Raw genomic sequence first — 20,263 nt, 5'->3', positions numbered from 1 at the left:
TGTCAAAAATCACTGTGCTCAAACTCTGGCATTTTATGCCATTTTTGGATGCTTCTGAGGCCCCTGTTGAGTGTGTGTGGTTTCCACTGTTTTTTTGTTTTGTTTTTTTTTTTTTTTTTACCAGAAAAGTGCATTAGAAGCAAGTTGAAAAAAAAGGGAAAAAATGACATACTAACCCCTTACGTTTTTTGTCAAAAATCACCAAATTCAAACTCTGGCATTTTATGCCATTTTTGGACGCTTCTGAGGCCCCTGTTGCGTGTGTGTGGTTTCCACTGTTTTTTTTGTTTTTTTTGTTTTTTTACCAGAAAAGTGCATTAGAAGCAAGTTGAAAAAAAAGGGAAAAAATGACATACTAACCCCTTACGTTTTTTGTCAAAAATCACCAAATTCAAACTCTGGCATTTTATGCCATTTTTGGATGCTTCTGGGGCCCCTTTTCAGTTTGTGTGAGGTTTCCACTGTTTTTTTTTAACCAGAAAAGTGCATTAGAAGCAAGTTTAAAAAAAAACAAAAAAAACCCAACATAGTAGTGACATACTTACATTTTTTGTCAAAAATCACCGCCCTCAAACAAATTGAAAACAATAAAACCTACAAACCTATATGTACTACATTAGTACATATACAAGGATTGTCAAAAATAATGTGTTAACGGCGGTAACTATTTTATTTAATTAATGACGTTCTTTTTTTGTTTCTATCATTCTAACCACATAGTAAAAAACTTAATATTTCCCCTTTAAAATTTCCTCCTTAGCCAGGCACCCCTTCATATTTTGTTCTTTTATTCACTGGTCAGCGTAGCTGCATTCATCTTTTGAAAAATGTAACGTAAACCAAGTGAACTGCTCTAAAATGAAGAACTAAGTCCCACTGAAGTCCTGCTAACAGACTAAATACTGAAGATCTGCATGGGTCAGCGTGAGAAACCTGCATGGTCAAGATGAGTTGGTTTGGTCACCCAGCTAGCATCAATAGCACCCTCTATCGGCCAACTAGGGAACTACACCTGCTGTACTTCCACCAAACCTGACTGGTTTCCTCTTTTTTTATTTGACTTCTTCTATTGAATCACTTGATCACTGGGATCACTTTTCACGTGTCATCTCTTCCTGGACTTATTGATCACCAACATTGATTGTTTGCGTCCACGCGGGGTCAAAGGTTAGATTATTCCGGTGTTTCCCGGCTCCGCGACGCTAACACATTTTGCTACATAGAAGAAATTTGCCACTTCCTATACGCCATGTTTGTTCTGAGGCATCAGACATTTTGGGGGGAAAGTCAACTTATTTATTTCAACCTGATTATTACTTCAATGAAATATAATGATCTTTCTTCATAATACTATATTCTCATGAATTTGTTAGAATATGACTTTTCATATTTTGACTTTTTGTAAAAAAAAAACTGCTGTGTATCATTTCTGCTGTTGCTTTTTTATATTTTGTTTTGTATTTTGTGACTTTATTTCCACAATATTTGACTTACTTTAAAGGAAACACATTCATATTTCAACTTTATGCTACTAAAAATGAGATTTTACTTGTGAAAATTGTATTTTTTTTTCTTTAGATTATGATTTTTTTTTCTTAATATTCTTGCCTGGTCGGCCTCGGCCGTCGCTGCGTGTCACGGGCCGACCGCAGAGCTGATTCCTGATGTTCGGCTCGAGCGCCATCAGGTTGGTGCAGACACGGTATGTCCGTGGCGATATCCAACATGGCGCTGGTTTCAAGTGAGAGACAGGAAATGGCTCTGAGCGATGGCGCCAAGAAGAAACCAGAGTTTGAAAAGCTTTTTCTGTCATGAAAGTGTTTTTTGTCGGCTCGGTGAACGGAAGTGAGTGTGGCGCCATTGAAGCCCGATGGCGGCGTCCTGAGTGTTTTTACACTTTTTAAAAAGCAAAATGGCGTTACAGCGAAGCAGAGACGAGCAGCCACAAGCGTCTGGTTTTGTAATCGTGTTTGTGGACGAGGACGTTGGTCCCTCCTGGTGCTGAACATTAACTACGCGTATCGATCCACGTCTAGATGGACATCACATAGAGTTCAGCCATGACGGTCACATCTAGTATAGATTGTGTCTCTCCGACACGTCTGAAGACTTTTGATGAACGTGTCACACGGGATTGGAGTTCATCCACTCAACGGTCCTGATAGCAGAGGTCACATGACCAAGTGGGAGGAGGTCCTCCTGGATTTTTTTCTGCATCAGAAGATCTTCTGCAAAAGTGCAGGATGGGTTTTGCAGAGCAAAAGGTCGTTGCAATTTGTCGTCATCGTCTTGAAAAGTGTTGCAAAATGTGCTTTTTGACCCGAGTCCCATGTCGGCGTCCTTGTGGAGCCAATGATTGACTAGCGACTCGCTGTCCTATTTGACGTGCGGCGTGGCGAGGAGTCCACTAAAGTAGCCTCTGCACTCAGCTGGCTGCTAGCATCAGGACCCGGACATGGACCTGTACACCGCAGCGTTACTCCTCGGAGCGCTCGTCTGCGCCGGTAAGACGCAAACAAACCTCCGCCTTCCTCATCAAGACTTTCTACTTTGCTGTTCCATGCTCGCCTTTAAGGGCTCGCCTTTAAGGGCTCGCCTTTAAGGGCAACCGATGATGCTTTTCCTACGCCGTGCTCGTCCTGCCCAGCATTCCTGCTGCTTCTTCCACCAAACGTGGACTCACAACCGCCCTGAGTAGAGTTGGCTACCGAGTCAAACATCCTGGGCGTATTTCACACTCCCATCCAGCAGGGGGCGCCATCAAGAATGACCAGGCTTTCATTCTTGACATGACATAATTAAAAGCCAATAATCGATGATAATAATGTATGGGGAACCCACATAAAAGTATATCCAGTGGGAATAAAGACGTTTCTTTTCTCCATCAGGCGGCACGGAGACGGGAGGCTACACCAAAACCGAGGGGGCGTGGCTAATCTCTTTGAACAAGCGCCAGTACACCGTCAACAGCGTGGACGAGTGCGCCGCCAAGTGCGATACTGAAAATAGCTTCACCTGCAGGTACGCTCTCTGACCTTCAAATGACCTTCTTTTCATCGTCCCATCCTTGGGGTCGCCCACAGGGCTGCAATCTACTTGTGGTGGGAGCTGGCAGGGCAAAATGATATAGCTGCTTTTGGATGGAGGTGGGTGGCGCCCCATATGATCCCATATGTGCCATCATGGTACAGCCAGGGTGTCCAACGTGTGGGGCAGGGGCCGTGTACAGCCCCCGGCCTGGAGCACCATCTCCTATGCCGCTTGTACTGATTAGGGCCATGGGGGCATGCTGGAGCCTATCCCAGCTAACTTCGGGCGGGGTACTAAACTAAACTGCGCCGCGGCAAGGACCAGGGGCCTGGGAAGTGGGTGAGGGGTCATGTGTGCAGGGGGCACGGTGCTCTGCCGGGCGGTTGGGCGTTTCCTCTTGCTGTTTCTCATGCTGTTGTCCTTGTCTTTGCGTTTCCCTGGTCTGTCTACGGTGCTGTTGGGGGGGGGCGACCTTGGTTTTTCCCACCCCCACGGTGGGGGCATGGCCTGGCTGTGTGGGGCGGGGTTTGCTGCATGGCAGGAAGCAGTTCCATTCTCAGTGACAATTACATATTCACACACATTAATGCGCATAGTCCATAGTACACAGTACATACATGTACTCACACACACTCACAGAGATACTGTACCTGTACACGCATAGTACATAGAATGCATACCATGATGCTATTTGCTTTTACCACAGTCATGTTCTTCTGTTTACTCTCATGGTTAATATTTCATGTTTCCTACCACCGCTAACATGCTAACTATATCTGCTCCTTGCTCATCCAGCAGAGCGCTAGCATTTATGTTAGCATCGCCAAAAGCGTCCGATAAAACCAGAAGCAGGCCACTTTTTTTAACAAATTCCAGAGGGGTCTGGATGCAAAGCAGCTAAGTTGGAAACATGGATCCCTTGTGCTACGTGCTCTTCTTCTCTGGCCCAGCATGTGCGTATGAGCTGTGTGCCATCTCCTGTCCAAACAGTCCCATTATAATGTGTCATTGACGTACAAGGCAGGGCCAACAGCTGGTGCCAAATCTATTTCTGGCCATGCAAAATGATGAAATGAAAGTATGGCCGTATGCAAATGAGCTGAAGGGGTCAAAGGTTATCTGCTTCCTCTGGCAGGTCTTTCATGTACGTGGAGAAGGATCAAGAATGTTGGACTGCAGGAGCAAACTCCAAAATCGAATCGGTTCTTCGAAGAGCCAGCGCAGCTTTATATGAAAAAGGAGGCAAGTGTTCAGTGGAATCGAACGCAGAAGTGCAGAGAAAGGACTTATGGTCTTGGTGCTGCTCTGGGCTCGTTTTTACACAACAAACCTGGATTCTTTCAGGAGTTTTATCATTTTCTTTCAAAGTACAATGTCAAATAATTAAAAAGTTGTCACTTTTATAATATTTTTTTTTTACGAAAAAGTCATCATTTTACGAGCATTTTAAAAAATATTTTTTGTAGAACAAAGTAGTAATTTCAGGAGTCTTTTTATGAGATTTACTATTAAAATGGAATATAATAAATCATTAAATATAATAACTAAAATAAAATAAAATATATGTTTACCAAAAATATTATCAGAAATGAAAATGGAAAGGTTGTATTGCATTACTGTACTTTGCGAGAACACATTCCATTTGTTTTCATGAGTTTTGACATTTTTTTCCTTTTAAAAGGTACACTGTAAATAAGAGTCATTCTTACAATACTTCTGTAAGGTATACATGAGAAATATATAAACATGCACCAATATGAGTTTTCTCCATAGTGCATTGCATCTGAGCAAGGCATTCATTGGTGCCTACCGGGGGAGCTGCAATGACATCAGCCTCCCTCTGGGCTCCTCTGGTCCTCCAATGAAATGCTTTATGCTTCAGGTGAAATGCCTTATGGGAAAACATTTTCACTTTAAACTTATATTGGTACATGTTTGTGTATTACTTGGGTATACCTTTTGAGTGTTAAGTCGCTATGTGATGAGTTTAGTGGCGTTTGCAAGATGGCACCGTGAGTCATGCTGAGTAATATTCTATTCTATTGACTGATATTGCGTTTTATCACATACTACAGTATTAATTGTCCCTGTACCCTAGAAAGCGCCCATGAATGATACGGGAAAAGGCCAAAATGATACTGTGTCAAAGCCCAGAGCAGTGATACTGATAAAATATAGAGTTTAACCATGTCCAGTATCAGCCCCCGTAGCTGTCCACTCAGAGCGCGCTGCTCTGGTATCGTGCCTGTGAAACAACCAATCAGAGAACAGCGCACAAGCATGAACACACAGCGTTTGTTTTGCTGCCGTCTGTGCTCTGTCAACATGTCAGCGGTTGACACTCCCGGCGAAAGATAAATAGGGAAAATAGCAAACAGAATTTTAGAAATGGAACGTTTTATCACCATTAATGAGGAGGACACTCTTGAATAGTACGTGATAATAAGATCATGATTAAATAGTATGTGATAATAAGATCATCACATGGTTTGTCTGGTATCAGGCCCAGTATCATGCCCCCGCGTGCCAGTATCAGCCCGAGACCTGACACTTGGGGGCATGATACCTGGCCTGATACCAGACAAACCATGTGATAACCTATAAATATTATATTGAGTACCTCCTGTCATTTCCTTACGGGGGCTTGTAGTATAAGTACAAATAGTATATGTATATCTATAAGTAGTATACTGTATGTAGTATATGTACAAATCTGGTGAGTCCTAGTGGGTGCGGGTGAATTTTATTAGTTAACAATTAGTTTTGAATTACTTTTCAGTTAAAAAGCAAATCTAATGATCGAAGTGTCATAATCATAATAATCTTTTGAAACAAAAATATGTACTTCAGAAGAGGGAGCAATTTTAGGAGTATTTTTTTGGCCTTTTTATCACTTTCGTCTTAAGAATACACATTCTTGGGGATAAAAAAATGTATTTTGCCCCGTGACAGCAAAGTACAGGCGGCAAATGATGAATTTGTTGTGGTTTGATGACAACTAATAAACATAAAGGATGTGTTTTATTTGGACTATTCTGCATGAAAAGGACGCTGCTGTCATTCCTTGGTTTGTAGATTACCTCCTGGAGTGCGTGAAGGGGATCGGGCAGGACTACAGAGGGACCAAGGCCAGGACAAAGTCAGGAAAGGAGTGTCAGCGCTGGGCAGCTAAATTCCCTCACAGGCCCAAGTAAGAGAAAGCTGAGGTCTCACGTGCGTCAAGTCAAGTCACGTCACGTCACGTCACGTCGTCTGCTGACGCGTCGTCTTCTCGCTGTGCAGCATCACGCCAGAGAGCCACCCGCGGGCCGACCTGGAGTCCAATTTCTGCAGAAACCCAGACGGAGACAGCGGGGGTCCCTGGTGTTACACCACCGACCCCAACACCCGCTGGGAGCACTGCGGCGTTCCCAGCTGCACAGGTGGGACTCTCACGGCCTCGCGCGGGCGTGACAGTCATCACGAGTGACGCCGCCTTGTGTCCCGGCAGAGGAGTGCATTTACTGCAGCGGCGAGGACTACCGGGGGAAGGTCGCCACCACCGAGAGCGGCTACACCTGCCAACGCTGGGACTCGCAGAAACCCCACAACCACGGCTACAGCCCCAGCGCGTGAGCCCCCGGCCGCTCCCGTTCCGACACGCGCTGGGCGCACTCGTTCACGCTCCACGTTGTGACACGCAGGCTTCCGCAGAAGTACCTGGAGGAGAACTACTGCAGGAACCCGGACGGAGACCCTCGGCCGTGGTGCTTCACGACCAACCCTGCCAAGCGATGGGAGATCTGCTCCATCCCCCGCTGCGGTAAGCCCCGCCCCCTGGCACCTGCGCATATAGCAAGGCTAACTCCGTCTGTCCCCCTCAGCGTCAGAACCTCCCACCGTCATCCCGGAGATGACCTGCGCCACGGGCGAGGGCAGCAACTACCGAGGCACCATCGCCGTCACCGAATCCGGAAAAACGTGCCAGAGCTGGTCATCTCAGACACCGCACAAACACAACCGCACGCCCGACAACTACCCCTGCAGGTACGCCGCCAGCACCTTCCAAGATGGCCGTTTTCCAACGTCCTGGTGGAATCCTTCCCCGTGATCATCGCTTTACGTCTCCGCAGTCTCATGGAAGGAAATCCAGATGGGAATGCAAAAAGTATTTTCAGTGACATTTTGTAGCCAAGGGCTTTGTCGGACTTCAGGAGCTTTGCCACCAGCTGCTTATAATGATCTGCCTCATCGTTTGTGCAACAGTTCATGACATTTCTCTCCTTGCATGCATCTTGTCCACTTCTAGGACAAAAAATAAGAAGACTGCTGGAGCCTATCCCAGCCGTCTTCAGGCGTGAGGCGGGGTACACCCTGGACTGGTCGCCAGCCAAACAACCATTCACACTCACATTCATACCTATGGACAATTTGGAGTCGCCAATTAACCTAGCATGTTTTTGGAATGTGGGAGGGGTTTTTTCCCTCCCACATTCCAACTCTAGACATGTTAAAATATATTTTGGCTTTATTCCCATAATATTCAAAATTTAACCTAATTTTCCAAAAACAACAACAATTTGATTTGTTTTATTTCTTTCTCAAAATACCGCTTCTTGTAAACAAAAACATTTTTTTTATTTCAGCTCTGTGGAAGCAAAATTAAATTATCTTTTTTTCATAATATTAGGAGTTTATTCTTGTCAAATTATAACTGCTTTTTGTATCTCCCCATTTCTTCCTCTGCTGTTTTTTTTTCCCAAATTATTTTAACTTTAAATTTAAATTTCCTGTAATTCCCTGTGCATTTTCTTCTGGTAATTTTGACTTTATTCTCGTAATATGCTAACTTTTTTTCCCTCCTAATATTACAACTGGGCGGAACGGTAGCCGAGTGGTTAGCGCGCAGACCTCACAGCTAGGAGGACCAGGGTTCGATTCCTCCCTCGGCCATCTTTGTGTGGAGTTTGCATGTTCTCCCCGTGCATGCATGGGTTTTCTCCGGGTACTCCGGTTTCCTCCCACATTCCAAAAACATGCTAGGTTAATTGGCCACTCCAAATTGTCCATAGGTATGAATGTGAGTGTGAATGGTTGTTTGTCTATATGTGCCCTGTGATTGGCTGGCCACCAGTCCAGGGTGTACTTCGCCTCTCGCCCGAAGACAGCTGGGATAGGCTCCAGCACCCCCGCGACCCTCGTGAGGAAAAAGCGGTAGAAAATGAATGAATGAATATTACAACTTTAAAAGAAATAACTTTTTTCCTAAATGTTTCAGCGGCCAAAATGACATTTATTAATTTGTGTGAATTCACAAGATTTTTTTTGTCAATATTTGGTCTTACTGATTTTTGCATTTTTGCAGTTGTTTTCCTGTTAAAGTCTATTTTTGGGCCGTACCGCAGGTCACACGCTGCACCGTGGACGCCCTTGTTGTAGAACAGGATGTGGCACCACACTGCCCCCAGTGGCCAGAAGAAGCTTTACATGTGTTGTCCTCGTTTGCAGGGGTCTCGATGCCAACTACTGCCGTAACCCGGACAGCGAGAGGAAGCCATGGTGTTACACCACCGACTCCGAAGTCCGCTGGGAGTACTGCAGCGTGCCCACATGTGGGGACGGACCCGGACCAGGTACCAGGACTCAGACGAGACAGTGCGGACTACTGACGCGATGCTGAGGCGCTGTCATCCGCTGCAGATGAGCCGGTCATTCCTCCAGAGGACGACGACTGCTACGTGGACAACGGTTCAAGCTACCGCGGCGTGACGTCAGAGACCGTCACTGGGAAGAAGTGTCAGGCCTGGAGCTCCATGAGTCCACACAGCCACGCCAAGACTCCGGACAAGTTCCCCACAGCGTCAGTCCACGACAGGAAGCGTCTTGATGCGACTTCCTGATCGGCGCTCACCGTCTCTTCTCCTCCATCAGCGACCTCCAGAGGAATCTGTGCAGGAACCCTGACGGAGACCGATCTCCCTGGTGCTACACCACCAACCCCCTGGTCCGCTGGGAGTACTGCAAGATCGAGAAATGCTCCAGTAAACCCCAAGAAGACGCCCCCACGGCCGAACCCAGCACACCCGAGAAACCCAGCACCCAGTTTCCGACCCAGAGAGGTAAATCCTTCCGCTTCTTCTTTTTCAAAGCCGCTTCAACTTTTAGCCGCTTTTTTGCTTTCTTCAAGACTGCAAGGTCGGGAACGGAACGTCTTACAGAGGTCCCACTTCCATCACCATCGTGGGCGTCACGTGCCAGGCTTGGGGTGCTCAGGCCCCCCACCAACACAACAAATTCACCCCCGAAACGCACCCCGACAAGGGCCTGGAAGGCAACGTGAGTCCATCTCGTATTCTTCCAGGTTCTTTGTTTGCCACGGAGGAGGGCCTCAAACTACACAGCAAAGCGATACTTTCAATTTCCTGTCCTATTAATACAAATATGCATATTTAACCACATTTCATGTCTTCTTTTATTATATTTATTTGGGTTTATGATGAGCATATTTTATTGTATTTATTTCATTTGCCAAAATGAAGCATTTTCAAGCATAAAAAGGGTAAAGGAAGTAAAATACAATATTAGGCCTTCAGAAGATGCATTCAAAGACGCAGTGATACATAGTATTCAACACTGGTCACTAGGTGTCAGTAATGTGACTTTAATGTTGGTCAGGTGACAAACTGCTGATGGGGCAAATCAATCACTTGGAACGTTGGGGCCTGTTATTGGTTGAAATAGAATATATAATTAATTATATAAATTATATTATATTAATTATATAATTTTATATAAATTATTATATAATTAATAATATAATATCATATTTAACCATGTCAAAAAGTTTTCTTATTTGTCTAGTTAAGTGTTTATTTAGTTGTATTATTTTATCATTTTTATTTGTTATATTATTTTGGATTTGATATTTTTTTATTTGTATTTTGATTTTATTAGAAGATGTTTTATTTTTCCTCAATGAAGCACTTTCAAGGATGAAAATGATGTCAAAGACAAATATTAGGCCTTCCAAAGACATTTTGATGCTATGTAGTATTGCAGTATTGAGCAGACGTTTATTGCAACTGGGAATAACGTGCTGCTGGCGTTCATCATCAGAGCTGCAGGAACCCGGATAACGATGCGAACGGACCGTGGTGCTACACGACGGACAGAAACACGAGATGGGACTTTTGCCAGATCCCAGACTGCGGTACGTGAAGGCACTGTGTCTCCATCAAGCGTGCCCCCCTCCACTGACAACCCCCCCCCCCCCCCCCCTCCCTTTGCAGCGAGCCTGTCCTGCGGGACACCCGTGGTCAAACCCAAGCGCTGTTTCGGTCGCATCGTGGGAGGCTGCATAGCCAAACCTTACTCCTGGCCCTGGCAGGTCAGCCTGCGTACCAAGTGAGTCCCAGCGCCGCACTGTGGGGTCCAGTTTCACTTCAATGCTCTAAAAATGGTGACTTGTTTACCGGGAATGATTTGCTCATTTTTCCATGCCAGTGATGGATGCATAGTGACAGAAATGACCTTCCACCAGGTAGCAGGAAGTCGGATTGAATTTCATGAAGCAGGGCGATAGAACAATTTTCCAAATATTGAAACATTTTTTGTCAATTTTCTTCTTGTAATATTGTAATAATATATCAGCATATACTATATACTGTAATTATGTATCCATCCGTACATTGTCTTTCACTTATGCGGGTTCACGGGGGCAGTAGGGAAGCCCAGACTTCCTGGTCCCCGGCCGCCTCCTCCAGCTCCACTGGGGGGACATCCAGGCGTTCCCAGGCCAGCCGGAACACCTCACCAGGGAGGCGTCCCGGATGCATCCCAACTTGATGCCCGAGCCACCTCAAGCAGCAGCAGCAGCGAGTGACCCCCCCTCTGAGCCCTTTACCCTATCTCCTCGGGAGAGTCCAGGCACCCTACCGAGGAACCGCATTTCAGCCGCCATCTTGTTCTTTCGGTCACGGGCCAAGGTGAAACACAGATTCAAAGGTGTCTAATTACTTGCTTGTCCATTCTTCCAGTACAGGAATCCACTTCTGTGGGGGGACTCTGATCAACGCCCAGTGGGTGGTGACGGCGACACACTGCCTGGACCGGTGAGTTAGCATCCTTGAAACACAAAAGCACATGACGCTGGCTTTACCTAAACGCGTGCGCAGGTCCAAGCGGCCTGCCGCCTACAAGGTTCTCCTGGGCGTGCACACGGAGAGAGCTCAGGAGGCGTCCAAGCAGGAGAGGGGGTTGGAGAAACTGGTGCTGGAACCTAGCGGGGCCGACATAGCGCTGCTCAAGCTGGACAGGTCAGTTGTGGACGCGTGCGGCCGGCGTGGACGCGCGTGGAGTAAAAGCGTGCTGGCGTGCGTTTCAGGCCGGCGGTCATCAACGACAAAGTCCTGCCAGCTTGTCTGCCGGATAAGGATTACATCGTTCCCAGTGGGGCCGAGTGCTACGTCACTGGATGGGGCAAGACCCAAGGTACATCACAGACACCCCAGGCGTGCCCCAAAGGTTTTTGCGTGAAAAACAAAAGCATTTCTTGCGACAGTATTTTCATTTTCCAATGAATGACAAGTCTTATTTCAAGACTATGATACCAAAATGACATTTTCCTCATACGGTATCATAAAATATTCTCAAAATATTACAGCTTTTTTTCTCGCAACATTTTGACAATTTTTTGTAAAATGACAGCAGTTTTATCCAGGTCGGGTTTTTTTCATTTGAAGCATTTCAGCTTTTTTTCCTACATTTTATTCTAACATTAGAACTTTTTCCACAACCTCATGTTACAAAAACTACAACTTTATTCTTAGTTTTCTTTTGTTTTCATGATAAACCTCATTGCCCTCACTATTATACACATATTATATCACTCGTTAGCCTTTCTTAGAATGAGAGAAGTGAGGCCTTTAGGTGCACAAGCGGGCCGGGTCTTTACACGTGATGAGTGTGTCGACATACCTTTAGTGGTCCCGCCGGTCATTTTGCCTCTTGGTCCGTCTTGGTCCGTGTGTCAGGGACGGGAGGGGACGGCATCCTCAAGGAGACGGGCTTCCCTGTCATCGAGAACAAGGTCTGCAATCGTCCGTCGTACCTTAACGGCAGAGTGAAAGACCACGAGATGTGCGCGGGAAACATCGCCGGAGGCACCGACAGTTGCCAGGTAATAAAACTCCACTGTGTTTTTACTGCCCGGACGCCTAGCATAATATGACAAATAAAACAAAATTAGGGAAAATTGGGGAAAATTAGGGAGAAAAAAAGTATAATATTATGATAAAGTTATTCATTCATTCATTTTCTATCGCTTCAAGGGTCTATCGCCTCACAAGGGTCGCAGGGGGTGCTGGAGCCTATCCCAGCTGTCTTTGGGCGAGAGGCGGGGTACACCCTGGACTGGTGGCCAGCCAATCACAGGGCACATATAGACAAACAACCATTCACACTCACATTCATACCTATGGTCAATTTGGAGTGGCCAATTAACCTAGCATGTTTTTGGAATGTGGGAGGAAACCGGAGTACCCGGAGAAAACCCACGCATGCACAGGGAGAACATGCAAACTCCACACAGAGATGGCCGGGGGTGGAATTGAACCCTGGTCTCCTAGCTGTGAGGTCTGCGTGCTAACCACTCGAACGCCGTGCCGCCCATGATAAAGTGAATATATTAAAAAAAATGTACTTATTTATAATAATATTATTTAGAATATATTTGTAACAATAGTAAAACTTAGTAATTTAAGGAGAAAAGTTCATAGTAATAATATGCTTTATCATAGCAGTAGTAGTAGTAGCAGTAAAAGTAGTAGTAGTGCTGCCGTATTGCGGCCACTAGGAGTCAGTCATGTTCCCTTTTTTTAGCCATGACATTAGATGGTATGTCCCACATGGTAGAGTGAAGAGATCTCGCTTTCAGTGTGGAAGTGGTAGGTTTTTGGCTACTTTGTCCGTCTCCCCCAGTCTGTTTCTTAACCCTTAAAGTGCCAAAGTTGCAACAGTGGCTCACAGCTGCTGGCAGCAGCGTGTCTGCCCGCTACGACAGTCCACAACGCAGCGCATGCCGGAGCTTCACCGTCTTCTGTATGGCGGGAGGGGTCATCCCAGAGGAGTCACATGTGGTGGGGGATGGGGGTGCAGGGAATGTTGACAAAATGCAGAAATAGCAACAGTTGCTAGTCAGCTCACAAGCTTGCTAATGTTTAAACTATGTCTCTTGTGTCCCTGCAGTGATCCCATAGCTCGCACATTGGTCATGTGGTGTGAACAAAGTGTTAAGTGACTATAGGGGTGTTATTTCATGTCTGCAGGGCTCTAATAATGGTAAATGTAGAACGTTATAAATAGGTTTTCTATGCTCTAACGTAAGCGTGCTCTGGAACCAAATAACCAGCATAAATGAGGGGTGCATGTAGTAGTAGTAGTAATAGTAGTAGTAGTAATAGTAGCGGCGGGTACTCATGGTGTGTCGTCTCCCTGCAGGGTGACAGCGGCGGCCCCCTGGTGTGTAAATCCAACAACAAGTTCATCCTGCAGGGCGTCACGTCGTGGGGGTTGGGCTGCGCCAACCCCATGAAGCCCGGCGTCTACGCTCGTGTGTCCAAGTTTATTGATTGGATCCAGCAAACCATCAGAGACAATTAAAGTTCAAAGAGAAAAGTTAAGCGCTGATGTTGAAGGAGGAGCGTTGTTATTGGACGGCCTGGTCTTCAATCATGCGCGTGTCCACGGGCCAATGGGAAGTCATCTTTATTGGCCAATCATCAAGAATACAACTTAGTCATTTGTCTCGTCTAAGATGCTTTGTTTGGAGCTCATGAAGGTGAATAAATACTTGAGCGGAGGAGGAGGAGGAGTTCAGACACTTGCTGTGTTTTGGTTGGTTGAGATGTTGGAGGTGGGGGTGGAGAGGAGGGTGTTCAACTGCTGGTTCTTCTGCTCGCTTTTCAGCTTCGCCCTAAAAACACAGAAGATGCCAGAAGTCGGTACACGCCCACAAAAAGACACTTCCTGTCACTCACTTGTCAGGGAACTCGATGTCATGGATGGTGTCGGGCAGCGGGACGCCTCGTGTTTCCGGAAGCAGCAGGACCAAAGCGCCGGCCAGGAAAGCCAGAATACCTGAACATCCCGAGCACGTTCAACAACGCTCCTCCAGACGGGGGAGGGGATGTGTAAACCCACCAAAGATGATGAGGGGCAGCTCCAGCCAGATGACGGCCAGCCGGTAGAGGAGGAAGGGCGCCACGATGCCGCCGATGTCGCACAGCGTGGAGCACACGGACACGCCCAGGTTCCTGACGTCAGTCCACACATTGGAACACCTTCTCCACAGGAGCACCGCAAGGCTTTACCTGACAAACGTGGGGTAGAGTTCCGTGTTGACGAAGACCACCATCTCGAAGGCCATGGTGATGCCCAGCCGGCCCACGCAGGCCACCGCCGTCTTCAACCAGGACACGCCTGCCACGACAAGACCGACCGTAAGATCTCAACGTCTCCCGTGGATGAAGCACACGGGCGTCCTCACTGTCAGGAAGGAAGGCGGTGATGAGGCAGGCGGCTCCGGCCACCACGTTAGCGGCGGCAAAGGGGAAGCGGCGGCCGACGCGCTCGATGGTGAAGAGGATGAGAAAAGCAGCGGGAAACTCCACCAGAGCGGAGATGAGGAAGCTGATGTAGACGTTTCCTCCCAGGAGGCCCAGCCGCATGATCAGACCCTGGTAGACCACCGCGCTGGTGAACCTGCAAGACGTTTGACACAGCCGGACTTCACGCTCGTCACGAGACGCCCGCGTGGACTCACCAGTTGTAGCTGAGGATGAAGGTGTGCTTCCTCATGTTGGGCGTTCTGATCAGGTCCATGAAGGAGGCGGTGGCCGAGGGGTCAGCGTTGTCGTCCCTCAAAGTCTACGAGGCCAAAGTCAGGGACCGCCTTTTCACCACATTTCCACAGGAACACGAGGGAACTACGCAGTAGCGACGCTACCTCGATGTTCTTGGACAAAGTCATGTGGTTCTCCTTGGCCATGGCCTCCGTGATCTCCACAGCCTGGGCCTTCCTGTTCTGGGACAGCAGCCATCTTGGAGACTCTGGAATGAACCTGCAAATGAAAAAACATTTACAATAATACCATCGTGTGTACTGCAAGTACTACATCTGCATGACTTCGGCATACCTTTGTACTTCCTTCCTAGGTACTCTATATACTGGTAATAGCAGTACTACATAACACAACTAAGTAACAACAGTTATGTTGAAGTAGTAGTAGTGTGCGTACACTGCATACTATTAAGTGTCATCTACGTAGTCAACTCTGTAGTATGTGCACACTAAACTATTACGCTATAGTAGTACATATGTAGCTACAGTACTTTGTGTGTGTGTACTACTATACAATAGCGTGCCACTATTTAGTACTATAGACTATTGCTGCTTTGTTGTAGTAGTATGTACACTCTACTGCTGTGTAGTAGAAGTTGTACTGTATGTACAATACTACCAAACTACTGCTGCCATGTAATAGTATATAGTTTGCTGCATACACACACTGCTGTTGTGCAGTAGTAGTAGTTTGAATGTTTGAATGGAGTCATGATCAGGACAAAAGACACCCATCCACAACCAGACTCCAAAGTCCATTGCGGCCAAGACCAAAGAGCTGGCTGTCAAAGGAGACCAGAACCAGGAGGGGAGACCTGCACCAGGCTGGGAAGACTGAAGCTGCAATATGTAAGCAGCTGGGTGTGAAGAAATCAACGGTGGGAGCAATTATTACAAAATGGAAGATCACGGATATGTCCCTTTACCCGGGGGTCCATGGAAGATCTCACCCCGTGGGGCCCCACCCATCAGCACACACTATACGTGTCCAGGCTGGTGTGAAGTTTGCTAGAGAGCATTTGGATGATCCAGAAGAGGATCGGGAGAATGTCTTATGGTCAGATGAAACCAAAATGGAACTTTTGGTAGAAACCCCACGTCTCGTGTTTGGAGGAGAAAGAATGCCGAGTTGAATCCAAAGAACACCGCCCCTGCTGTGAAGCATGGGGGGTGTAAACATCATGCTTTGGGGCTGTTTTTCCAACAAAGGGCCCAGGATGGCTGACCCGTGTCAAGCAAGGAACGAATGGGGCGGCGTATGGTGCCCTTTACGGCGAAAAGCTCATTCCGTCTGCAATGGCGGTGAAGATGAGAGGTGGCTGCGTCTTTCAGCATGACAATGATCCCGAAAACACCACCCCATGAACGCAGGAAGCATTTCATGGTCCTGGAGTGAAAAATAGAAGAAAAAAATAGAAAAATAGAAGATAGAAAATCTTTGGAGAGTGTCGATAGTATGCGTTGCCCAGCGACAGCCCCAAAACATCACTGGTCTAGAGGAGAGGAGCACAATAATATAAAATATTTTATAGAAAAAAATATTTAAATAAAATCTTGTTTTTGTCATTGTGTCTCTTGTAGTTGAGGTATGAAGACTGGAGATGCAGTAGCAGTATGCAAGTACTACTAAACCACTGCTGTGTAGTAGTACCAGCATGCATGCACAATGGCAGTACGATGGTACTGCAGTCAGAGTAAGACATCAGCTGCGTCTCACCAGTAGTAGAATACGTAGAGGAAGTAGGGCACGGTGATGACGACCTGAAGCCATCGCCAGTCGGTGATGAAGTAGGCCAGCAGGGGGAGCACCAGGAGCCCCACGCTGAAGAACATCTGGTAAACCACGCCCACCGTGCGCCGGTACTCCACACCTACGATCTCGGTGACTGAGAGGAAAGAGCGGCACGTTAACGGATGCCCGCAGGAAGTGGGGGGGGGGAGAAAAGCGGCACCCACTCAGCACGTATCCTGCCATCCAGCCTCCCTTCACGCCGAAGCCAAAGAGCACCCTGAAGATCAGCATGGACACGTAGTCAGGTGCCACGGCCACCAGGATCCCTGCGATGCCGTTGAACACGTTGGACATCAGGAAGCTCAACTTCCTGCCAAATCTGCGCAGGGAAGCCTCCTTAGAGATGCGAGTGCGAGGAGACATTAGTCGCTTACCTGTCAGCCAGGTAACCGATAGCGATGCTGCCCAGCAGGAAGCCGATGTTCAGCATGGCCTGGAACATGTCCATCAACCAGGCGTCGGAGCACACCAGGTCAAACTGGGACAGAGGGAACAAGGTCAGCGACATGACACCTGAATAAAAGCATCCAAGACGAGAAGCCAGCAGACAGACTATGGGAATCTATCAACGGTTAAGTCCCGATTGAGAGTGGAGGTACCTCCGTCACAAAGGACCGCCTCCCCTCGTAGTCGTACTCCCAGCCGCTCTTGCAGGGCACGGTGGGGGCTGCGCTCAGGTCCATCTCTTCTTGAGAGTCGCAGGTGAGCGTGGCGTTCCAGTCCACGTCGTACTGCTCGCAGCTGCTGTGCTGCAGCTCGCCGGATACGTTCAGCAGCGGTGCCGTCATCCTGCGGCTGTCGGCCAAGCTGCGGCCACACGCTTGCCTCCATTGCTCCATGCTGCTGTCCCGGCACCAGTGGTCCGGGGTGAAACCCTGAAACACGATGCCCACGTAGACGCCGGCCCAGGGCATGGACACCAGGCACAGCAGGGCGAAGATGCGCTTCTGGCAGCGCCCGAACTTCCCGACTTCCTCCAAGATGTCATCAAAGGAGGTCATGGCAGCGGAGGCGATGAGCACAAAGTAACAACCGGCCCGGTCCGTTCCGTTTCATTTTAAAGAGGAGGGTTGGGGGCAAAGATCAGCGGCTGTGCAGCCACGTGTTACGCCATCCTCCTCCTTGGCCTCATGGACATACATAAACACGCCGCAGGGACACGTGCGCTGTGTCCACAGCTGAAGTCCATCAGCCAGTCTACTTTACCGGGCCGTGTTCTAGTGAAAGCACAAACGTGTCATTTCTCTGGTATTTATTCAAATAAAGCAACAATCTTACATCCACATTCTTTTAAATAGCAAAAAAACAAAAGCAGCAGAATGATGCTCAACATCGTACACGTTCCTCCAGGCTTTCTTGTGCTCTTCTCCACCTCCTCCTAACATGGCAACAATCGTACCGTGCCCCACGACCAGAATGTTTGGAAAGCCGGTACCGAAAAGAGATGATGGCAGACGCTAACGTACACGGAGCTCCGCGTGCCCGATGACAACACCATCGAGTCACTGGAGATCTATGAGAAGCTCACTGAAACAATCACGGGGAATCAAACCTCCCTGATCCAAATACTGAAGCAGCGCCTGCAGTAACACTTCTGTTGGGCATCCTCAAATGTTTGGGACATGACAAAATCAACTACAAATAAAAAAAAAGGTATTGAAATGACTGAATGTCAAATAAAGCAATCCATAACGGCAACAAAAGATTCCATCCTCGGTCATCCAGTCAGCCATTACAGCCACTAATTCAATGAGCTGGCCATGCTGGTGCAAGACGTGCCATTCCTAAGTGCTTCCAAAGAAAACTAAACATTTTCCAAATGCTACCTTCATCGGGTTGATGATTGCCATGCAAAAAAAACTTGGCGCAGGCCAAATCATCTCATCAGGTGCAGAAATATGGCTTTGGTGAGAGGGGGGCGGGGCTCAGTAACCATGGCCTCCGCTCTCAAAACGACCTCACCTTCCTCAACTGACTGACAGCCACTGTCAGAGTAGGCTCACATACTTAAATAATCACAACAAGAAAATGATAACGAGCATACGTGACCCAAGACGAGATAATGGCCACGCTCCTTTGGAGGCAGGAAGATGTAAACGGCACAAGGAGAGCAATGATCCTTCCCTTGAGGACAGGGGTGTCCAGGGACGGCCACGCTGTGATAATGTCAAAAGGATGCAACTTTGATGGAGATATGGCGAGATGTTCTATGTGTTTCATCTCAGCTTCGTCATGCGGCTGGAAAAGACTAAATATCATTCATATCAACTTTGCTCTTCTTTACCCCCACCTTTGCCATTTCAACATTATATATTATATTATATATTTCAACATCATATATTTCCTTTCCTTTCTTATAGTATGACTTTATTTCCATAAAGATAACTTGCTCCCAACCTCTTTTCCCAAAAATGACAACTTGATATTTGTCATATTATGACTAAATATAATTTTTTTCCTTGTTATATTATGATGCTCATTAGAATAGGACTTTTTTTTTTACTATTTGGCCATTATTTTAGTAAAATTACAACTATCTGCTGGTTTTGTTTTTATTTCCAACGATTTCCACTTTCTTCCTGTAATTCATTCCCATAACATTTTGACTTTCTTCTACTTTTAAAAATATGACAACTTTTCCATAATATTAAAGTCGTTTTCCTTTAATATTTCAACTTTATGCTACTAAAATGGTCCTATGCTCATAAAATTATGTCATTCTTTCATATTTTGACTTTATTCTTGTAAAATGACTGCTGATTCTGACTTTTTTTTTCAAAGTTTTTGTTTTAAATGATATTTCTGTCATGTACTAAGGGCCACAAATGGCCCTGAGGCTGCACTATGGACACCCCTGCCTCAGAAGCTCGACTGACCTTCACTGCCTGCATCAGCTGGAGCTTCCTGTTTGATGGCCGCCACAACGCGTTTCACCGCGGCTTAACAGGACGACCGAGAACAAGCCAGATGTTTCCGTCCACTCTGCAAAGACACGAGTTCACTGAAGAAAATGGCAGCAACTTCAAATGGCAACTTAAAAAGAACGGTGTGTGTGTTTGGGTGGACTGGTGGCTTCTCATCAGGCAGTCATTTTGAGACTGTGACGACGAGGTGGGGGGGCATCACTGATGCCGTGTAGATCATTGAGAAGAATCATGAGTCATGTGAAAGAAATCATCTGTCAATAAATAAGGTGGCAACACAGCAGAGTCTGACTCGGTCAAAATGAATCCCAAAAAGAGAGGAGGAAAAGTGTCAGTATGCTGAGGGTGTTGCTATGGCGACATTCGCTGAGAGAGAGAGTAGTCCTGATGGGAGCTGGGGGGGTGGGGGTGTGCGTCACACCCTCAGGAGGTCCTCATCGCTGTCGTCGTCCTCCCGCTTCCCCTTGGCTACCGTGTCGCTGCGACTCGATGGCCGAGCTTTGCCGCTTTTTCTCTTCTTGTCGGGCTCGTCTAGGAGGCCCACCAGGTCCTCGTCGCTCTCCTCCTGGCCAGGAAAAGACCACCCAGGTCAGTGTTTTTACTTTCTAAAAAAAACGAGCGCTGCCTAGTGTGTTGGAC

At 47.1% G+C, this 20,263-nt stretch overlaps 3 protein-coding genes across 3 annotated transcripts in view; 1 reads left to right on the top strand and 2 right to left on the bottom strand.

Moving 5' to 3' along the window:
- The first annotated feature begins 2,338 nt into the window (after positions 1-2,338).
- On the top strand, positions 2,339-13,888 carry plg (plasminogen). Its single transcript, XM_058069480.2, has 19 exons — positions 2,339-2,504; positions 2,889-3,021; positions 4,166-4,272; positions 6,106-6,220; positions 6,313-6,452; positions 6,521-6,641; positions 6,714-6,832; positions 6,894-7,056; positions 8,518-8,642; positions 8,710-8,869; positions 8,941-9,128; positions 9,197-9,345; positions 10,126-10,219; positions 10,299-10,413; positions 11,046-11,120; positions 11,184-11,324; positions 11,393-11,499; positions 12,042-12,187; positions 13,507-13,888. Exons 1-19 carry the CDS (start codon positions 2,456-2,458, stop codon positions 13,666-13,668), a joined length of 2,409 nt encoding a protein of 802 aa, XP_057925463.2. The 5' UTR covers positions 2,339-2,455; the 3' UTR covers positions 13,669-13,888.
- Positions 12,684-19,713, bottom strand: slc22a2 (solute carrier family 22 member 2). Its single transcript, XM_058069482.2, has 12 exons — positions 19,577-19,713; positions 17,300-17,917; positions 17,075-17,178; positions 16,865-17,019; positions 16,626-16,794; positions 15,014-15,128; positions 14,831-14,934; positions 14,555-14,769; positions 14,379-14,487; positions 14,209-14,321; positions 14,046-14,145; positions 12,684-13,981 (listed from the first exon to the last, which is right to left on the bottom strand). The coding sequence occupies exons 2-12, from the start codon at positions 17,699-17,701 to the stop codon at positions 13,882-13,884; spliced, it is 1,686 nt and encodes a 561-aa protein (XP_057925465.2). The 5' UTR covers positions 17,702-17,917; positions 19,577-19,713; the 3' UTR covers positions 12,684-13,881.
- Positions 17,938-20,263, bottom strand: part of igf2r (insulin-like growth factor 2 receptor) — a 31,366-nt gene continuing 29,040 nt past the window's right edge. The window contains exon 51 of the mRNA XM_058069479.2: positions 17,938-20,189. Coding sequence (XP_057925462.2) covers positions 20,040-20,189 — 150 coding nt within the window. The 3' untranslated portion in view covers positions 17,938-20,039. The remainder of the gene's footprint in view (positions 20,190-20,263) is intronic.

This window comes from Doryrhamphus excisus, linkage group LG11 (assembly GCF_037039965.1).
Source record: "Doryrhamphus excisus strain RoL-2023G ecotype Guam linkage group LG11, RoL_Dexc_Guam_v1.1, whole genome shotgun sequence".
In the NCBI taxonomy this organism is placed as follows: domain Eukaryota; kingdom Metazoa; phylum Chordata; class Actinopteri; order Syngnathiformes; family Syngnathidae; genus Doryrhamphus; species Doryrhamphus excisus.
This window is presented reverse-complemented; position numbering and strand designations above follow the sequence as displayed.